Genomic DNA, 20674 nt, shown 5'->3' with positions numbered 1-20674 from the left:
GTTTGGAATTTGGCATTCCACCACTTTCCAAAGTTCAGATATAAGGTTATCTCAAATTCATAGGGTGGAGGATAGGAAATGATTTTATGCATGATTAGAATTTGTTTCTAATCTGTAACTTACATGACACTCTTCGTTCTACTCCTCTATAATAAAAATGTAGCACATAAATATCTAAGACATCTTGCTAATAATAGTATGCAAATATATTTTGTATAAAAGTGAATTAGCTTAATTGATATATGCCTAAATTACTATTATTAGAATGGAATTCAATTCCAGTGATCCAAACGGGGCGTAATAAAAATAAATCTCTTCCTCGAATGTACCAAACAATTCCGTTGTGCTTCCCAAGATGATACAGAAAAGAAAGAAAGAAAAAGGACAGCTCTTGCGCAAAGCATTGACTCCCGGATTCTTGCAACTTTTACAAGATCAGTTAGATATGCAATGGCACGCTTCTACATTTGGATGGCCACAACAATGGTGGAAACGTATCTGATCTTGTATATAAATCATAACAATCCACTAATCTTGTGGGAGGTGAAATCAGCCTATTTGTTTATTCTTCCCCTTGCCTCTCTATGTGGTTTACAGTTGGGGAACCTGTGCCTGTTAATCCCTGCATCTTCTTGCAGACATAGACATAATGGGAGTCAGGATCCTCTGGGACAAATCCATCAGGGAGTCTACCCCTCTCGGTCAGTGGAACAGGATCCAGTACACGCCTCGTTATCTTTCCAGTGAACACAGGTCTTGCTGCAATACATTAAAACAGCACTGATGAAGCCAGCATAAAAAATATTCACTTTTTTTTACTCAGCAGGCTTTTACACAGCTATCTGTTTCCATCTTATCGTACCATCATTTATCCTCATTTTTGTATCGCTCTGTGGGGTACTATGGACCACTAATTCTACTAACAGATGACATTCTTTTGAAGTAAATTTCTTGCAGCACCCCAGAGTTAAGTGAAATGAATTACACATATTAGTCATTTTATGTAACAGAACAGACAATATATTCATGAGAAAACAGAAAGAACAACTCAGTTCTCACTTCAACTGCATTGCACATGAAAAAAAGGCAATATTGTACTGTTATATCACAATACAAAAGGAAAAGGAAACATACCACATTGTACAAATTTTACTGTCAGTTGGACAACATATATGTCTCCAAAGCAAGGGGTAAAAACTCAAACTAAAGTTTGATACGTACGTAGAATATAAAGTACAACTTTCCAGTCACATGCTGATTGATTCAAATGAGGCATTCGTACCGATGGATCACCATATGTTATCTACAAGTTCACACACGAAAATTGGGTCAAAATGCATACCAGGGTTTCAACATTGTTGATGCTGGGCTGTGTATGTGACTAAGGCCCATAGGCCCATGACTAAGAAGAGGAATGGAGAAATAATCTAGAACTCAGACCCAAAATTGTCCTCAACAGCACTACTTTCAGAGCAAATGTACAAAAGTGCGTACCAAAATAAAGGTTCCTCCTGGTTTAAGAAGCCTGCAATAAAAAAGTATAACTGATAAGGCTGCAGGGCTGTTGAAATTTACAAGATATCTTGGCCCAGATGACACTGCAGAGTGATACTTCAGAAAGGCAGCAAGACACTAAAAAACCTGTCCACTTCCAAAATCATCTGAGCTGCACTGAGGGGAGCATCCACACCACACTATGAAAGCAGCAAGACGGCATTGCTGAAGAAGTCCAGAAATAAGGAAAAAGACATGGTGACTTAATGTTACCTACTCCTACTTACCATCAATGAGTCCAGAGTCCCTAAGAATTTAACAAAGTTAAGTGAGTGAAATTACTTCAAATGCGTGTCAGCAATGGCCACAAACAGAACATCATAGCAGGAAAAGTGTACCTTTATCGATTGCACAATCGAACGATTCGTCCGGAAACATACTCATATCTCTAACATCCATGCGCAAGTCTGCAGTTCATAAGGGTATCAATGGACAATAGATTGGGGGAAATGATAAAAACAGTCAAAGGATACATTGCAGCTGAGGAACATCGAAGTATTTCTTTCTCATCATCTCAATCACAACCGACGAAATGTCAATGTTCACTATCTCCACATAGCCGTCAGTGACCATATCCTCCGACATGACTACAGGCATCAGAGAAGAAAATTGGATTAGTTGCATTAATTAGGACGGAGAATGTGATTAAGGAAAAGAAGAAGCATGAAAGTGTGGAGGTTTGCCTGACAAGAACAAAAAGCAAACTTGCTGTACTACAGGACTAGCCTGATCAGAGTGCATTGAGACAATCGACTGTACAACCCTGTTGTTTCCTGGACGAATTAAAATAAATCATACAGACAAGTGCTGGTTCGTGGTTCGGGATGTGTGACTCCACGTTCAACATAAGGAAAAGCAAAGAAACACAATAATGCTGCGTAGACGAGTGACAAGAAACAAGAGCGTGCAATTCCAGTATGCTTCACAAGTGGCATATCTGTAGTCCGTAGAGCAATCCACAGCAGCAGCAGGATTCCGTTCAGAGTAAACAGCAGATGAAACACTATGCCCAACACGTAGACCGACCAAGAGAACGACTTGGCAGAAAAGAAGTGGCGCGAGAAAGACCCTGTCCCGTTGTCATGCCCCATGACGATATACGTACAGTAATTAAGCAAAGATACAAAAAAAAAGCGCAACCAAATCACCACCTAGGCACCGACACTTCTGCAGACACTACTATTGCGTGGCCAAACCCAAACAGTGGTTTCAATTCTATCGGCGCATTTCGCAGATTGCTTACTATTACGAGCAACAAGAGGAGGAGAAAATTGACCTGAGCTTTCTATTTTCGGGAACATCGAGGGATTATTGGAAGAAAGCGAAGCAACGCCGCAACAAGGAAAACTCCGCTCGTCCGCTATTACTGTTGCTGATAGTACGATGGGTAGAGTTACTGGTTACTAGAAGGAAGTGGGTTGGGGCGGATTGCGTACGTGCGGAGCCGCAGCCAACCATGAGGATCCGGGACGCCGGCGGCGCGAAGCAGCGGACGAAGGGGCGGAGCGCGTCGTAGCGTTGATACCAGTCGTACGGCGCGCCGCCCTCCTCCACGTACCGCGCGTCCCAGTACTCCGCCTCGCCGTAGCCCAGCGACCTCCCATCGCTGGCGCCCACCTCCTGCGCACCGTCGTCGTCGTCGGGCCGCGGCGGCGGTGACGACGACGACATCGCGGGGGGCAAGGGGAGGGGCTGCGAGCGGAGCGGATGGGAGAGGACCGAAGGAGGGCGCGGATGGGATGGGAGGTAGTAGTTGGGTGATGAGGAGGAGGGGAGGGGAGGGGGTGGGAGGAGCATCGGCATCGGTGCGGTGCTCGCGCGTCGCGCCCGCCCCGAGCTTGGGACCAGCCGCCACCACCCACACGTCGCCGTCGGCGCCTGCCCAGTTGAAGTCTCTCTTTTGTTTTTGTCGTCATTTCTCTCTCTTTAGGAAAGTCTTTTTTATTTTGTTTGTAAAAATCGTTTTTGTGTTTTGATTCCGTGACTGTGCTGTCTCCCCAGTCTTGGTCTCCGGCTCATTTTCACTTTCATACTGTATTAGTATTTTTTACGCAGCCATTTGCAGTTTTGAATTGATTATTCTGTCACTGTCAAGTGTCAGCACGTGGGTCGAATGGACGTGCGCACTGCGCAGCTCAGAGCTCACTCAAGGAGTAATCCTCCACTACCATGAGAGCATCTCCAGAAGTTCAAAAAAAAACCTCCATATATTTAATTTAGAGTGTTAACAGTTTCTTAAATGAGATCCTAATTTATACTAAATTTTAAAATATCACTATTTAGTCGCCAAACTTAGGAAGTTGTTCACCTCTCAATAGCCCAATCACACCATAAAATCACCATCAAATTCGCACCCACCCGTGTAAAAATAATGTACTTTAAATAATTCAAGTTAAGAAAATAATGAATTGATGTACTTCAAATAATTTAAATTAAGAAAATAATGAATTTACCATCGAGTTAACATAATTTAAATATTCAATGGTTTAAGAATTGGGGACCGTTGGATGTTAAGATAGTTTTTGTTTACAATATATATTTAACAACTTACTAAATCAGAGTTTATGGAGCATTTTTTGGAGAACTAATGGAGATGCTCTGACGGTGTTGTTATCCTTCCATCCAAGCAGTCTTCTAAATTAAGTTTTTTTTTTTGGAAAAAACACAAAATCTTGTCTCCAACACTATCCTAAAGTTCCTCTAATTTTTTCGTAGCCCTAAACTATCTCATTTATAGCTAGAAAAAATAAAACTTTTGGGCTCCCTAGAAACGCAAGCGCATGCAAAATCGAGCAAACTTTCTTTTTTTTTACTGCTTTGTGTGTATTTTTCTGCACAAATTCTTTCTCGTTTGCAAAAACTAGCAGGGTGTCCGCTGTCACGGCCGCGCAACCTGTCGTCATGCGGCCCTGCTATTGGACCTCCGTTGTTGGTCAGGCCTCTATTGTTGCTTGGGCCCATAGTTGATCCTTGATCCTCCCTCGCTGGTCGCTCCCGCCCATGTACCGCCACCGACCTTAATGGCGGCATAGGTTTGGTCGCTATGCAGACGTTAAAGCTGCGGAATAAGAAAATGCATCCGTAAAAAGATATCGATATAAGACGAATGCTGATCTGATCTAGCTTAAAATATTTTTGATTCGTTTTAGGGAAACTGTCGGAGAAAGGGTTATAATCTACTTCCAATAACTTTTTAGATGCTCCTAAAAATAGATTTTGGAAGCCGTGAGAGTCCTAAAATTGGGTCCTAATTTTTAAAATAGGAACCATTTTAAATAATTTTAAGGCCCAACAAATTGTTTAGATCCAACAATAGGTCCTATAATTACTAATCTGTTAACCTGCCATAGTTTGGGAAATGTTTTTTGCCACGCCATCTGCTATTCACTACCGCTAGTTGCATATGCTATTCGCATCAGTAGAGAAGGCGCTAGGCAACCTGCAGGCATAGAGACCCAACGTGCAGTACCATCGCGAGGCAGCAAGGGCAAAAGCAACGAGCAGTATCATCGCGGGTCGAAATGGCCAAAGCAACGAGCACTCCAAACGAGGCAACGTTCCTACACCCTAGGTTACCCTAGGTACGATGAAGTTTCACGGGAAGGTAGGATCATGGGAAAAACGGGATAGGGGTCGTAGATGAGTACTAGACACTATATTTGGGTCTTATACGTGTTTATCAAAATTTTATAAAATAGGATCATTGTTGGAAGCTATTTTAAGACACGTGTCATATATTTCAACATGAAACTTAATTTAATTTGAGACCATTGTTAGAAATGCTCTAAGGTATCTTTGGTAGAGCTATTGCATCACTGGCTTCACCTCTAACTCTGGCTCATATGAAAGAATAACTCCCTATTTTCAGGAGAAGCCCAGGTAGAATCACCTCATTTGATTGAAAACACACCTCCTATTTTCACAATAGAGGGAAAGATGAGAGAGAGAGCCTCGAAAGTCTCTTTTTGGGCTATTAGCTTCGCTCAATTTTCTAGGGGTTGTTTCTTCCCATTTTTTTGGAGAAGGCAACAGAGGAGCCTACCGTTTTCTACATGAATTTTAAGGCCAACTTGTATTACTAATTCAGTAATGTCATGTACATGTCAGGTACAAACGATTTATGACTAGAAGACAAATGATTTATGACTAGAAGTGTTGAGTGTACCACTCTCAAAAAATATAATGTCTCTGGACATTCATCTTAGGTACTCCAAAATTTATTATTAAAAACCTATATCTCACATTGTTAAAGCATACCTACTCTAAAAATATAGTGTCTCTGCACTCTATAATTATATCAACATTCATCTTATATACTCTAAAATTTACTATTAAAAGTATATCTACTTTAAAAATATAATGTTTCTAAGCATTTTATCGTTAAAATCTACAATCCATGCTATTAAAAGCATACACTCTCTCAAAAATGCTAATAGTTCTTGAGAGATTCAATCTCTTTTTACTAACATTCATGGTTGATGAGGGGAGAGCGCGGCACACCATACTTCAATCAGTTTCACAACAAATATATTCTAAATTTATCTTTTAGTGTTGGTTTGGTGACTGGAGCAATTAGAGGGGGATTCATAGAGAATAAACCCCTTATTCCAAATCCTCTCCAATTTATTGGCAACCAAATCAGTCCTTAATATGGTTGAGATTAAACTTTTAATCTCTATTATTTAATATGGGTCATAAAACATTAATCATAAATAGGATAGCCTTACAACACTTCCTAATAAGTCTGATGAATCAGTCAGGCAGCCGAGTGAGATGCGTTGCTGCCGTCTATGAACGTCTTCATCGCTTGCACGAGCGTACCGTAGTCGTGGAGCTCGGGGAAGAGAAAGAACGTGTGAATGGCGTCCGGGAGCTCCACCACCCGCACCGCCTTCCCCTTCCTCCACAGCACGTCGGCCTACCGCCTTTACCAATCCTGCAGCGGTCGAGGCCACCGATCACCAGTCACCACCATCACCGGTGGAAAGCCGTCCGCCAGGTCAGCGTTCTCGTCAGTCACGTGCGCAACTGGGTCGTTCCGGTCGGCGCCTTCTGGCAGGAACGGCCGCCACATCCAGTCCGAGCCCCTGACGGTCACCACCGGCACCTTCCCCGTCCAGCCTGACCTCCGCTTCCGTCCGCTCCTCGCCGCCCAAGTACGGCTGCACCAGAACGGCGCCGGCAGGGCAGACGGGGCTAGAACGCGGCGGGGAGGATGATGACTCGACACTGGCCGTCGTCCAACGCTGCGCCACGAGGCGGGCGATGTTGGCGCCGGTGCTGTCCCCGGCGAGGAAGCCGCGGGAGAGGTCCACCGGGACGTCGTCGACGCCGTCGGGGAGGCCCGCGGAGGCGAGGTGTCGGAGCACGTCGACGCCGTCCTTGTACGCGGCGGGGTAGCGGTGTTCGGGGGCGAGGCGGTAGTTGACGGACACGACGACGGCGCCCAGCTCGCGGCAGAACCGGCGGCACATGGCGTCATAGACGTACGAGGCCGCGGAGAGCAGCGCGAAGGCGCCGCCGGGGAAGTACACCACGATGGGGAGCGGCGACGAGGACGCCTCCGTCGACGGCCAGAACACGCGCGCGCCCACAGGCCGCGCGACGCGTCCACGTCCATGTCGGTGGACCGGACGCCTTGCCTATCCGGGCGCGCGCTGGCGCGGGCACGAAGGTCGAAGAGGTTGAAGATGGAGCGGTTGATGGTGCCGTCGCGACTCACCGAGAGACCGCCAGCGACCACTTCGAGGCAGAAGAGCTGGAGCCGCACCTTACACGGCAGGGTCCGGCTGCGCGGCGTGCTTGGCTCTCCTCCCCCGGCGCCTGCTTCCATTACTGGCAGTGGAAGGAGTAGTGACTACCAAGCCGCACACGTATTGTGTACCGAGTTTTCCCACACGTACGTATTAAGCACGTTTGGTACTTGGGTAGAAGGCTAGAAGCTGCAGCAAAAAGGAACGAGATGGACACAACTCGGCAACGGTTACGGATCGCTATTCATTCGCCTTCCTACTTCTACCTCGTGGACGCGGGAAAGACGCCGCAAGATCTCTGCGGCCTTGGATTCTTCACTTCATCATGGTCAAAAGGCAGAAGGAACGGGCGGGACAGGGACACGGCCTGCCCCAGCTCACCACCCGATCAGCATCAGCCCAACCGCCACTGCTTGCTGGACGCTGCACTATTGCATTTGCATTGCATTGCATTGCAGCATGTGAGAGCTGCTAAAGCCTGTAGCCAACCAGCCATGGCCACATTTGCTGCAGATCAGAACACCACGCTTCACTTGGAGCGCAAAGCCTGTTTGTTTCAGTTCAGACTTCAGACTCGCAGACTGGATGCATGCAGCAATGGCTGCAATGTCGAGGCATAGACTATTTTCTTCGATGCAAGTGCAACCATGTATGTTAGGCTACGGCTAGGCAGTTACAGACGAAACGATTCAGGGGTAGCGAGCAGTTCAGATTAATCTGAAAGCCTCGTGTAATGCAGATCGTGTTCCTGGCGCGAAAACTCTCTCTTTGTATTTGTGTTGGTGTTGCTTCCCTTCTTTCATCCAGTGGACGTAAGAAAAAATTACAGTAGTCCACCGTACCCACTGACGGTTGGGACGACAAAATGGAGTGACACGAGAAGACTAAAAAAAGGGTACTTAGCACAGTTTGCCATGTATAAAGTTAGATAAGTTTAACTAATTTAGGCATGTGTTTGGTTTATAGCTATAGTTGTACCAATATGTTTCTCTAATGCGTAAATCTCACCCATCAATGACTAGTAAAAGTGTGACAAAATTCCTTTAGACGTCGTAAATTGTGGTGCGGAATTTGAACGCCTAACTTTAGACAAACGTGACATAAAATATGTGTCAAATTTTGACACCTTAGGTATAGAACCAAACAAGCCCTTAATATTCCAGTCTTGTGTATAGATTTAGACCGGCTCCAACAATTATCCTATGTATTTTCTCTATCTATACTTTCTATTATGTTTTACTACATTTTTAAAAAGACACTCCTCTCTATACATGGTATCTTCAACCATCGATCTTCTCCATACACTATAACATTGTTATTTAAAAACTTTTATCAGTTTATAAGTTTTTTTAAAAAAATCATAAAATATTTATACTAGCTTATTTATTTATTTATTTTCATATACAATGCCGTGCATCAAGCCGGCCAAAGAGAGGCAACGTCGCTTTTTAACTGCCTCGGTCTCTCCAGAAACACCGTTCCCACTCAGCTTTGCTTCAGCACCGAGGGTTTTGGGGAGGGCGACTAGGGTTTCAACTCGGCGAGCGAACACAGAATCCTTCCTGGTCGTCGGAAGCAGCTTCAACCGCGTCAGATTCGTCTCCGCGTCCCATGCGATTTATTCCTCCCTTCTTCTACTCTGTACTCTATCGGTGTCGCCATCGTTCAGACGCGGCCGCTGGTTTTGTGTTCGCTTCTTATGTCATCGCACACGGTGATTTGCGGCTGTCAAAGATTGTGTTCGCCATCGTCGTTGCTGTCGCTCGGCACACGCCAGACCTGCTGCTGCGTCCTGCACACTCGTCCTTGCACCGTAGCACCTGTGTAACCTGAAACTTCCTTGACAGCGCCGTCCTCTGCTTCGCAGTCATGCCGGTGAGGTCAACATAGACCTGCTTCCAGCCACGCCCTCGGGTTGTTTGATGAAATGTCTCAACACATTTTTTTTCTCCACTACATATTGCAGTCATGCCGGTGTTGTCAGTCGTACACGCTGGTTCGTTGATCGATGAAGTGTCCCAACACTTTATCCTAATAAATACATATACGCTACTAAAGGTCATTTATAATTTGTTGCTGCTGATTATATCAACTATATTAGATATTTCATACGTACGTTACCTGTGCGAGTCTAACAAAACATGCTAATTGTGATTTTACAGCTCCCTCATCCGCTGCAACGACACCGTGATTGCTTTACAGCTTAAAACCTTCTGTACCGTGACTTGGTATTCAGTTCACAGGACGAACCTCATCATTACATCCTCGGATGAGTACGGATCAAATGCTATGCTCGAAGGCGTGTTTCCATATTTTACTTTAAGTCAGTTGGTCTGATTATATGGTCGGTCACTCATACATTTTTTGGTTTCTGAATACTATATCAACGATTCACGTTCAACTGCGCCATTCTTTTACGGCCGGCTTCTAAATGTTCACCTCTTATGCAGGTAAGTCTAGAGATGGTCCCAAATTTTTTCGTCATTTTACTTTGCGCATATATACTCCTGCTAATAATGTACCAATCTTATTTGGTATAATTAGTAATTGGATTTCATAGACGATATTTAACCTCAATTATTCACATTGGATTACGTATACATATGAAGCTGTTGTGATGTATCCTGCTAGACATTTGCTTGCATCGTGTGCACATTTATATTCATCTTTAGATAGGGTCAGCTAATTATATGAGTACTGATATATTCTTTGGTTCATGGTTATTATATCAATATTTCATGATGGTCGGCAACCATTTATCTCTCAGCCTTCTACCTACTCTACCCAATTCTTTCATGGGTACATTAAGAAATAATAGGTTTTTCGTCAGTAGCATTCGTGATTACATATCCCTTTTACTTGAGACACTAAGTCTGCTGATCCAATGGTCGTTGTTAGATATCATTAAAGTGTTCTCACCCTTTATCGGCTTCATTCATTTTCAAGTGACTACAAATCAACCAAGCAAACACATAAATGCCTGATCGCCAAAACAAGGCAAACGGAAAGTCATTTACTGCTATTCTGAACATCGTTTTCCTTTTTTGGGTTTTGGACGTTTGACTACTACCAATAGATATCCCCTTCATCATTGTTTCCGCGCCTGCACTTTCCTATTTGCAGAAAAACAGGAAAATAACTTCTTAATCCTCACTTTGCACCTTAAGCTTCTGTTTCTGAAATGTCCGATGGAGAAGAAACAATTTCGCTTACAAGTGGACAAAATTGAAAGAGAAACATAAATCATATGCGTCTACCTTTATATTAAAAATTTTGAATAGTTTTTTTCCTACATAGCAAATTCCACTACTGTGTTCATAACATATACTACCTCCGTTCACAAATATATGACACCGTTGACTTTTTTAAAACTTTAACCACTCGTCTTATTCAAAATATTTATTCAAAAATATAAAATTTCAATTCAACTACAAACTACCTTAAGTGATAAAACAAATCACAATAAAATAAATAATAACTAATTATTTTTTGAATAGGCGAGTGATCAAAGTTTTTTTAAAGTTAAAAATGTCATATATTTATGAACCGATGGAGTATATGACACAATTAGTATGTACTTTTGCCACAAACCCTTTGATAATGGATGCAAAGGAAGCTCGACGGCGTCGAAAATATTATTTGCACGATCCACTAGTTACACATTATTATCAGGTTCAGATTAAATATGATTAATATCACAAAGAAGCTACGTAATATGGAGCTAATCTTATAGCCAAGCATGTTCACAAGCAAGGACGATGGTAAAGGTGAGGTGAGTGGGGCTCTAGCCCCCTATCGCTTTCGAGCTCATATGTCCCTCCCATAACCCCTAAAATTTGAAATTATATAGTAAATGAGTGATAAGCAGCTCAATGATGTGATGATATACTATAATAAGTAGATATTTAGAAATATTGATAACGAAAAGAGGAAAATACGATTTGAATAGATGAAAAAAGGTCGTATATTGTTGCTCCAAATATTAGTGGTATGTTTTATTCTCTTATAAACTAATAAATTTTCGCTTCTTAATTATTAATTTGAAGGCCCATGAATATTTGACTAATTAATTATATCTATTTATGTAGGTTGCTTCCTTGAATGAATATTGGTTGTAATTTGACCTTTAATTTGTGTCTATTCGTGATTCGGTCTTCTGATATAGATAAATTGTATCATATATTTTTCATTTTATATTTTATGAAGAGAAGACCGTTGAAGAGAGTCTTAAAAATCCAGTATTGATTATTGGACAACACCATCAACTCTCTCTAGGCTACAAATTCGGCATTTCACTCTCGTCACTCCTCATGGTCGCCCTTGTGAAGATTGTGCAGGATGTAGAGAGAAGCTGATGACAAGAAGATGCAGATCGAGTAGCTGAGGAGGTCCAGCCCCGTGGCTATCGTCACCATCTTGCTCTTCTCGAACATCTTCACAAGTAGAATCATCACGATGACGTGCCCCACTTTTGTCTTGAGCTCGTCAAGCGAGGTGATGTTCATCCACTTCGGGCGTTCCTGCATGATGAACAAAAGATTTATCGTATTGCTAAAGGATTCAAAAGGTTACTTGCAGAGAAGTGTTTGAGATTTCAAATTCCTGAGAGCTACCTTCAAAGCGAACATCCCGAACAGCGACGAGCCGCTCAGGGCACGGTCGGATTCAGGAGCAACACTCGCGGGAGCGTTGCTGATGAAGAGGCCGTAGAGACCCATCCCAAATATCAGCATGACTGTTCCAGCAAGATACACATCTGCAGAAGATCGTGCTTGCACAAGTGTACCAGCAAAGGAACAGTTAACTGACGACGCTAGTTGGCTGAACAGAGGTCAGCTACAAGAACAAACAAACACCTCACCGATGGCCTCGACGACCTTGAGGACCATCTGCCCCGTATGAACCCCCTTGACACAGCTCGACCAGTAAACCTGGTACGCCTCTTTGATGAAGACACAGCCCTGGTCACGAGTATGCGTCAGATAACCAGATCCATTAATAATAACCTTGGTGTGGAGAGTGGCAGTAGCAAAGCATGCAAGACCATGTCGCTTACATTGAGGAAGCACAGGACGGAGCCGGCGAGTGACCCGGCGACGGCGAGGAGTGCCAGGAACCGGAAGTCGAAGATCACCTGCGGAGAGCAGAGCACAGCACAGCAGCAGCGACCGCGCGCGTCAGACGGGCATGGGTGATGGATGGAGCAGATGGTGAGGGGCCGTCACGGGGACACGTACCCTCTCGACGGTGGTCTCGACGGCGGTGGACTTGGTGACTGTGGCGGGAGCGATGGCGTGGCCGTTGGGCCCGCCCACGGTCCCGTAGCCGCGGCCGTCCTGGGACGACGACGCCACCTCTCCGGACGGCGCGGGGGAGGCCGAAGAGGCGACGGCCACGAGCCGCCGCCGCGGCAGCGCCGGAGGGAGCAGCCGGGACCCCGCCGGGGCCGCGTGGACGGCTGGCGGCGCGGCGCAGCCGCGCAGCAGCAGGAGCGCCATCGGGTGTCTGTGTGGTGCTTGCCGCACGAGAGAGGCTTGGCTGCTGCCGCAGCGTGCAGGTGTGACGCCTCCGGGCGGGCGGGGTCGCTGGGAATGGAAGTGGAGCGAGTGCGACTGTGCGACTGCGAGGCGGCGATCTGAAGGAGAGGCGGGCAGCGGGCAGCGCAGGAGGGGATGTACCTCGTGGTTGGTGTCACTGTCGGGTGTGTCCCACTCCCACTGTTGGTTGGTTCTACTATATACAATACACTACACGTGAAGAGTCGTGCGTGAGAGCTGAGAGGAGCGGGTCGCGACTCGCGAGTCTGTACTGCAGCTTGGAGTTGGTGCATGTGACATTGCCACCGTCGATGGACTGTTCTGGCTGAGCGGCGAGCACGTGCAGAGAGATATTTGTTGCCGGCGGGGTGGGTCCGGAGTCTGGACCCACACGAAAGCGGTTAGAAGGGATGAGACGACGAAGACGACGGCATCGTTTTGGGGACAGACCAAGGCCAGCAAATGCATATTGCACACTGCGCCCCCACACAGAGGCCGGAGCCGTGGACGAGAGCAAAGCCAGCTCGTGTGTACCTGTACCATTGGGCGTGCAGCACGTGTGTACAGAGAAGGGCTACAGATGCAAGAACGCGCGCGCACAGTAACAACCCCCACGGCTCCCCATTCCAAACGGCCGTTTTTTTTTTGTATTTTAGACTTTTTTATGATTTTTTTTCACATTTCTCTACGTGTTAAGATGATAAAATTACATTAACTTCCTACTGGTTACTAAAGGGTTTCACATGAATTTGGGGTCAAAACCAGTTAATAACTTCCTACTGGTTACTAAAGGCTTTCACATTTCTCTACTCCGAACGAAAATAACAATTTTTAGTGCACAGAGGGTACTTAACCATAATCACCTATGTAACAGTGGCTATTGTCATTTTCGTTACTTTCCCTATGATCTAGATAAGGTCTTAGTGATTTCCCCAAAAATTCCTAGGATGACTCGTAGTGGCCTTTTATCAAGGATTTTCTAATATATATCTCATGTATTGCATACGGGGAGCTTCACTAAAAGACGATGGTGCTATGTGCGAGCAAAATTTGATGGGGTGGACTGTAGGTGCGAGTCCACGTTCACTAGGGGAAGTGTTGCTCTGGTGAGTGGTGGCTCACCAATGTAACGGGGTAGTGACCGAGAGAGTTGGTTGGCGAGCTTCATTGTGCCACATGGAAGTTCATGGCGGGCTTGGGCTGGGCTGGGGAGGCACAATGAGCTCTGGCCACGGTGGTCGTGCTCTGGGTAGAATGGCAGGCAGCAAAGCTCGATTGAACGACGATTTCCTGTGGCAGGTTGCTTGGGCATGATGGTGGGGGTCAAGCTGCGTTCAACTGAGGCCATAGGGTGGCTTTAGAGGCGCGCGAGGTGCTTGCACGACGGGGCACTGGTTTGGCTGCGCACTGGCATGCCAGCCAGTGTCAAACACATGGCCGATTTGCTTGAGCTCGTTTTCTCACGTGTGCTGTCACAAATCCAAGCTTGATCTCGGCAAGATTTTTGTACATGGCGTCTTCTTCACATCCTAAGATAACTCTTTTGTATGGGGGCTGAGAGATTTGATTCATTGGTGTGTAAGATATGGGAGGGGAAAGGCTGATCTATCCAGCTGCTCCATCCCGAGGGAAATCTAATGTCATGGCATTGCCAAACGGTGGCACCTTGGGTTGAAATTTTTTGTAGGGTATACTTGAGATATTTTGACACACTTTTTGTAATTGGATCACTTTGGTTTAAGGCTTATAACTTAGTGAACATGTGTGGTCTTTGTTGTAGGATTGATTTTGAGTTAATGAATTTCCTGATTTTCCCTCTCTTACACACATTTGACATGATTAGGGATCTTTGACAAGCCTTTTTGGTGTCCAAACCTCAATAACTTTTGTTAAGTGTTTAGTGAACTACAACTTTTGTTAATGGTCCACCTTGTGATTAGGCGATTTGATAAGCTTCCTTGATCACTTATGTTTGGTGCTTCCTATGCTCTTAAGGGGTGAACTTAGTGTTTTGGGTTAATTCCCTTCCTTTGATTACTATGAGATGGTCAAGTAAAACCCTCTAGGATGGTTAGCACCTAATTAGAGCATTGATCCAAAAATGTGGTGACTTTTTTCCTAAGTGATCCACATGTGATAATGGGTTAAGGAGTGTTGGTTGGGTTAACCCCTTAGCTAACATCGGTATCCGCACGTTAATCTTTCTTCCAAATAAATTCCACATACAGGGCATCCCCTAGGGATTCGTGTCCACAGACAATCATAATCCCATTGTCAAAATGAATACAGTCAATTCCTGACCTCACACGAGTGCTAGAAAAATCACTCGACTTTTACTGAGACCCCTAATTAGCATAGCAACTACTTGACATAGCATACTAGTATTCATTTCATAAAGGAACCTATGTTCATACATCAAGGGTTTCAATCAACTCTTACACTTAAGTGCACAATACAAGCCTACACATAAATTATAGTAAAATAGCATATATAACAGCTATGTATAAAACTGGGGCTTGCCTTCAGGTGTAGGTGCTGACGAGATGTCCTCAGCAACAAGCTCGGGAGCAGGTTCCTAGCTTCCTTCTAGATCAGCTTCTTGCTCTAGGATCATGACTTACTCTCCATTAACAAGATTGTAATCTATTTAATGTAATGCATGAGATATATATTATGATATGCTAAAATGCTTAATGGTGATGTAGGGTATAGTAAAGATTATGTTACTTAGCATTATGCAGATATTTGCACTATTAGTGTAGGTTCTCATAAGAGTTAGTACTCATAGATATTTAGCTCAAGGTTTGATTTTGTGAGGTGGGTTAAGGCTCAATTAATTAACTTAAGATTCAGCTTAGGTCTAGGTAGGTTTAGCATATGTCCTCTGAATCAACTTTTAGGTGACTCTTAATTTCTTCTTCTCTTTTAATAATAAAGCTTTGGAGTGTAAGTTGAACTACAACTATGTTTTAGAAAATTATAAAAGTCCTACAAAAATTACAGTAGCTTCCTATTGGTTACTAAAGGCTTTCACATGAATAACACTTTTTAGTGCACAGAGGGTACTTAACCCTACATCATCTAGGTAACATTGGCTACTATCATTTTTTGTATTTTCCCATGATCTTGGTAAGGTATTAGTGATTTCCACAGAGTTTCCTAGGGTGACTCTTTGTGGTCTTTTATCTAGGATTTTCTAAAGTTTATGGCTAGGAAAACACCTTCAGCTAACTTGTCCTTTGAATATTGTCAAACAACAGATCAGAAATTTCCCTATGTTCTTCTTAGCATAAGAGCAGTCAATCTTAAAGTTTGGGCTTTATATCCTCATGGATAATTTCCTATGTTTTTCTAAAGTTTTTCTTATTTTACCAAAATAAAAGGTTCTTATCCCTTTTTTGTCTATTCCAGGGTGGTTTGTATTTTTCATAGGTTCTATCTCACTTACTTAGTCTGGGAAAATAGTGAGCTCTCTGGTTTCCTCTATTTACTATTTTTCTTGATTTATTTAGTTAAGGCCCCAAATAGTTTTAAGTAGATAACTCTCTCTTAAAGATTTAGACCAGGGTGTTAAAAATTCTCATTGGGTGGCAAAACATGTATTACACATATTCAAAAAATTCCAGGCCTAGCCCAATAGTTTAACTATTTTCCTTCAATTATTTTGAAATGAGTGGTTTACTAATTTAATTCAAAAGTCCTAGAAATGTACTAAAAACATGCAGTTTCCTATTTTTAGTTGGAAGTCCATTTTATCCAAAACTACAAAATTAGTTGTATTAACTTTGGACTTATATTTCTCAAGTTATACATTTTAGAAGTTATGTGCATATTTTTAGATAAATTTAAATCTAAATAGGAAATGGAAAAACAAGTTGCACTCAGGTACCTGTCTGCTTTCCTCTTTCTCTGTTTCAAATAAGTCCCTAGGACACTATTCCCTTGACTATATGCGTTCACAGAAAACCCCCTGACCTTCAATACCCCCTTACCCGCGAACCCTCCTCACACCGGAATAGTAACTGAAGGCAAAGACACGACGACACGGCTTACCGGCGGTGGTAAAGCTCTAGTGAAGTGTGTTGGGGCGAAGACGAAGACACTACCCTTCGCTCGATGCCTTCGTCGTCTCGCTACACCAACGAAGACCGTGCCCGAGTGAGCCGAGAGCGCCGATCGGATGATGCCCTTCGTCCTCTCCATTGCAAGACAAAGGCAAGACTCCGACGAAGTCTGCTAGTCCCACGTCCTCATCATGCCCGGAGGCACATGTGGGATTCGGCCCACTGTAACGAGCCTCGCAGGGATAAACATGTTACGGACCTCATCTGTAATAGTCTTTTCTGTAATGACGGTATGTAACCTCCCCTTGTGGGAATATTCTGAGGATAGTCCGGGTACCCGAGGGCATAAACATCCTTGCCAGGGGACAGTGGACACTCGGGTACCTGTAAATACCCTCGTACAGTGCCCTTGAGAGGCCATATTAACAAAGCTATTGACATTCCCCGTTGAACTTTGCAAACACTCTCTCCACTCTCCCGTTATCTACTTGCCCAGAAAAGCGGGTACCAACAAAGTGCTCGATGATGTTCGTGGGGTCGAGACGGTCACGTTGGTGGTGTAGGGTCGAGATGGCGGACTAGAGGGGGGTGAATAGTCCTTTCTAAAACTAATTACAATGGCTAACACAAATAAATACGGAATTAAAACTATTTTGTTTTAGCCAAGACTACACTCCTCTAACTATTACAAACACCTAACAAAAGATTCTAATTGAAACAACTAAGGTGCCAAGATAGTGAAAGAGCTCTCCCATACAAATCTAGTTAGCAACGACATATAAATTTTTCAAAGTAATTTTAATCATAACGATAGCTCCTAAACATACTAGTAAGCAAAGAGCACAAAGCACAAGCACTACTAGAGAGAAACAACTACTTAGCTACACAAGCTAAGTAAAACAGATTAGCTACACAAGCTAACAACAAGTGAGCAACTATTTTATTATAGGTATGACTAGATATACAAGAGCATACACGAGCAACAAATACTCACTAGCATAAGTATATGAACAAGTAAGTACAAGCTAGTGAGGAAAGTTGCAAACCAACGGGAAGATGATGACACGTGGCACAATGATTTTTTCCCGTGGTGTCGATGACTTGCCGGTCACCCCTAGTCCACGTTGAGGTAGATTCAAAGCTCCCAACCGCTCCTCTATCAAGTCTCCACTTGATCTCTTGAGCCAGATTGGTCAATGAACCCTCAAACCTCGATTCCACTAGAGTTGCTTTTCACCGCTCCGGCGAGGCAAGCACAACGCCTCTCACAATCACCACCGCGGCCTCTTCACAATCTCCTTTGAAGAGCTCACGGGGAACCACCACCAAGCCGTCTAGGAGGCGGCAACCTCCAAGAGTAACAAGCCAACGACCTCACTTGATGATCTCCCTAGTGCCTCAAAGATCAACAACTTGATGCAATGCACTAGATGGCTCTCAATCTCACTAGAATGCAATCCCAACCAATATGAGTGAGAGAGAGGGAGAGGAAAGGCTCCAATATGCTCACAAGTGTTCCAAATGGCCTCCTGCACCCTTTCAACCCGGGCAACACAAGGATATATAGCCTCCTCTCCAAAACTAGCCGTTATGGGCCAATTGCCCCTTTTCTGCGCACATGCGGACGGTCTGCAATACAAGCCCGGACCGTCCGCACAAGAATCCCAACAGCTATAAACGGTTATAAAAATGTCAGAGCATTCAAAAATGACTTGCGGACGGTCTGCCCCTCAAGGTCGGACTGTCCGCGATACATAAAACTGAGCCAAAACGAACTTTTGCTGACTCTGCACATTTGCTGAAATTTGCACTGCGGACGGTCCGCACCTGGACCCCGGACGGTCCGCAATACAAAATATTTGTACTGTGGACGGTCCGCACCTGGACCCTGGACGGTCCGCAATACAAAATATTTGTACTGTGGACGGTCCGCACTCAGGCCCCGGACAGTCCGCAGTTCAAAAAATAAAACCAAAATAGAACTACTTGAGTTCTGTCCAAACACCAGTCCTTCAACTACGGACGGTCCGCCACCTGGGACCAGACTGTCCGCAGTACAAAACTTCACGAAACACAGAAACTCCGCGTTTCTGCCCATCATCTCAAGTTAGACCTGCGGACGGTCCGCCATGCTGGCCCGGACGGTCCGCAGTACCTCAATTCAGCCCACATTCAAGAAATCGCTTTTGAATAAGTTTCTTTCACGAACCAAAGCGTTGTTAGCCCTCATGCAAATGCACCAACTATATGAGCAATGAGGCACTAAAGACATGTCAAGTAAGATAATTGACCCCTCTTGATAGTACGGCTATCTAGCCTACTAACCCGGTCAATTATCAACCTCTAAGCACCTTTTGACCGGTAAAACAAAAACCTATTGTTATACCTTTGCCTTGAGCATTCAATTCCATCTCCTTAAATGATGAACAATGGGCATCCATAAGTGTAGCCAACCATGATACCTTTTACCATTTGTCCATAGCATGAAGTTCCTCCACCATCATCATCAAGCCACTTGATCAATATCCCAGATCAACACATGGCTTGATAATTCTATAATGATATGATCCACTCCATGTTATCACATAGCCTTCTTGGTTCATCAATCTCAACATAGCTTGCTCTTCACTGTTGCTTTATGTCCATCGGTGCTAAGTCCTTGCTCTTGCTTCACCGCCACGCGGTCCCTCACACATGAGCCTTTGACTTGCCCTTCACACTAGCCACTCGGTCCATCGAAACCAAGCCATATCTCTTGATCTTCTCCATAAGCCACATGACACCATGTCATGTCTTCATATGCAATGAGCTCCTTTATCACACTAGTTGAGCATCTCAATATCAAGCCACATCACCACCATGGCTAAAATATCTCACACTAGTGTACCTGTGGACTAATCACCTGTGTATCTCAACATAAACACTTATTAGTCCATATAAGTTGTCAATCAATTACCAAAACCAAACAGGGTCTCACAATCTCCCCCTTTTTGGTAATTGATGACAACTCTACAAAGATTTGTCGTTTTTGTTCTTTTTCCAAGCTAGCTTTTCACACAAGTGTAAATTGCTAGTTTGGCAAAGTTCTTATGTTCCTTATCCAACTTTAAGCTCATTTGTTAAGATTTGGATAAGCACCATAAAAACGGTTTGGTAGTGATATCCTCGCCTACATGTGTGCTTGGATGGTTTGGTTTCAAGCTTACACACATGCAAAGATATGAAAATTGAGGGGACATTATCACTACCACATGATGCTAAAGTATACAAAATAGAAATGTACCTTTGTAGCGTGTTTACTACTTTTCATTTCATCCTTAGCATCATCTTGCTAGAAACAAGTGAAACTAGATACCACATGAGATCATAATAAATAGGATTCTAGTTACTCCTTTCACACTAAGACTAGTCTTATAAATATCACTAAATCAATCATCATCCAAGTCTTAGTTCTAGCAAACACTTACACACAAGTATGTAGGAATATAAGACAAATGTGATGCAAGCAAGAAATGTAGTGCAAACGAATGCATCAAACATATATTCACGAGCTTGCTCCCCCTACTTGTGTGCATCTCTTGTTCAATAAAATATCATACCATTATACTTTGCTCTTGATCCATTTGTATTCATTCTAACTCAATTGACCAAAAGCTCCCCCTGAGTTCATGTCCAATTTTCCAATTTTCTCTTGTGCATATTTCCATATCTTTGTTCCAACTTGTACATTTACATATCTTTGTTCCAACTTCTCCCCCTTTGTCAT

General features: G+C 43.9%; 2 protein-coding genes, 1 long non-coding RNA gene and 1 other non-coding gene across 6 annotated transcripts; 1 reads left to right on the top strand and 3 right to left on the bottom strand.

Moving 5' to 3' along the window:
- Positions 1-282: 282 nt before the first annotated feature.
- LOC100217144 (uncharacterized) lies at positions 283-3416 on the bottom strand. Its single transcript, NM_001359648.1, has 8 exons — positions 2991-3416; positions 2028-2141; positions 1893-1961; positions 1782-1801; positions 1642-1694; positions 1495-1525; positions 1222-1303; positions 283-759 (listed from the first exon to the last, which is right to left on the bottom strand). The coding sequence occupies exons 1-8, from the start codon at positions 3355-3357 to the stop codon at positions 563-565; spliced, it is 933 nt and encodes a 310-aa protein (NP_001346577.1). The 5' UTR covers positions 3358-3416; the 3' UTR covers positions 283-562.
- Positions 3417-6180: 2764 nt separating this feature from the next.
- LOC100384059 (uncharacterized) lies at positions 6181-7440 on the bottom strand. The gene has a single exon (XR_002263863.2). It is a non-coding gene; the product is annotated as an uncharacterized protein (transcript).
- A 1339-nt stretch (positions 7441-8779) lies between these two features.
- Positions 8780-11568, top strand: LOC111589737 (uncharacterized). 3 transcript variants are annotated; one of them, XR_004851623.1, is made up of 4 exons: positions 8780-9182; positions 9274-9365; positions 9470-9757; positions 11396-11568. It is a non-coding gene; the product is annotated as an uncharacterized lncRNA (long non-coding RNA). The 3 variants fall into 3 exon arrangements; XR_002748858.2 differs by lacking the exon at positions 11396-11568 and having other exon boundaries at positions 9470-9884; XR_002748857.2 differs by lacking the exon at positions 11396-11568 and having other exon boundaries at positions 9274-9884.
- On the bottom strand, positions 11470-12932 carry LOC100192831 (Uncharacterized protein family (UPF0114)). Its single transcript, NM_001138022.2, has 5 exons — positions 12545-12932; positions 12364-12441; positions 12169-12268; positions 11921-12063; positions 11470-11827 (listed from the first exon to the last, which is right to left on the bottom strand). The coding sequence occupies exons 1-5, from the start codon at positions 12803-12805 to the stop codon at positions 11609-11611; spliced, it is 801 nt and encodes a 266-aa protein (NP_001131494.1). The 5' UTR covers positions 12806-12932; the 3' UTR covers positions 11470-11608.
- Positions 12933-20674: the final 7742 nt, after the last annotated feature.

Source organism: Zea mays, chromosome 7 (assembly GCF_902167145.1).
Source record: "Zea mays cultivar B73 chromosome 7, Zm-B73-REFERENCE-NAM-5.0, whole genome shotgun sequence".
Classification (NCBI taxonomy): Eukaryota; Viridiplantae; Streptophyta; class Magnoliopsida; order Poales; family Poaceae; genus Zea; species Zea mays.
Note: the sequence above shows the minus strand (reverse complement) of the source record. Positions and strands in the feature narration are given on the sequence as shown.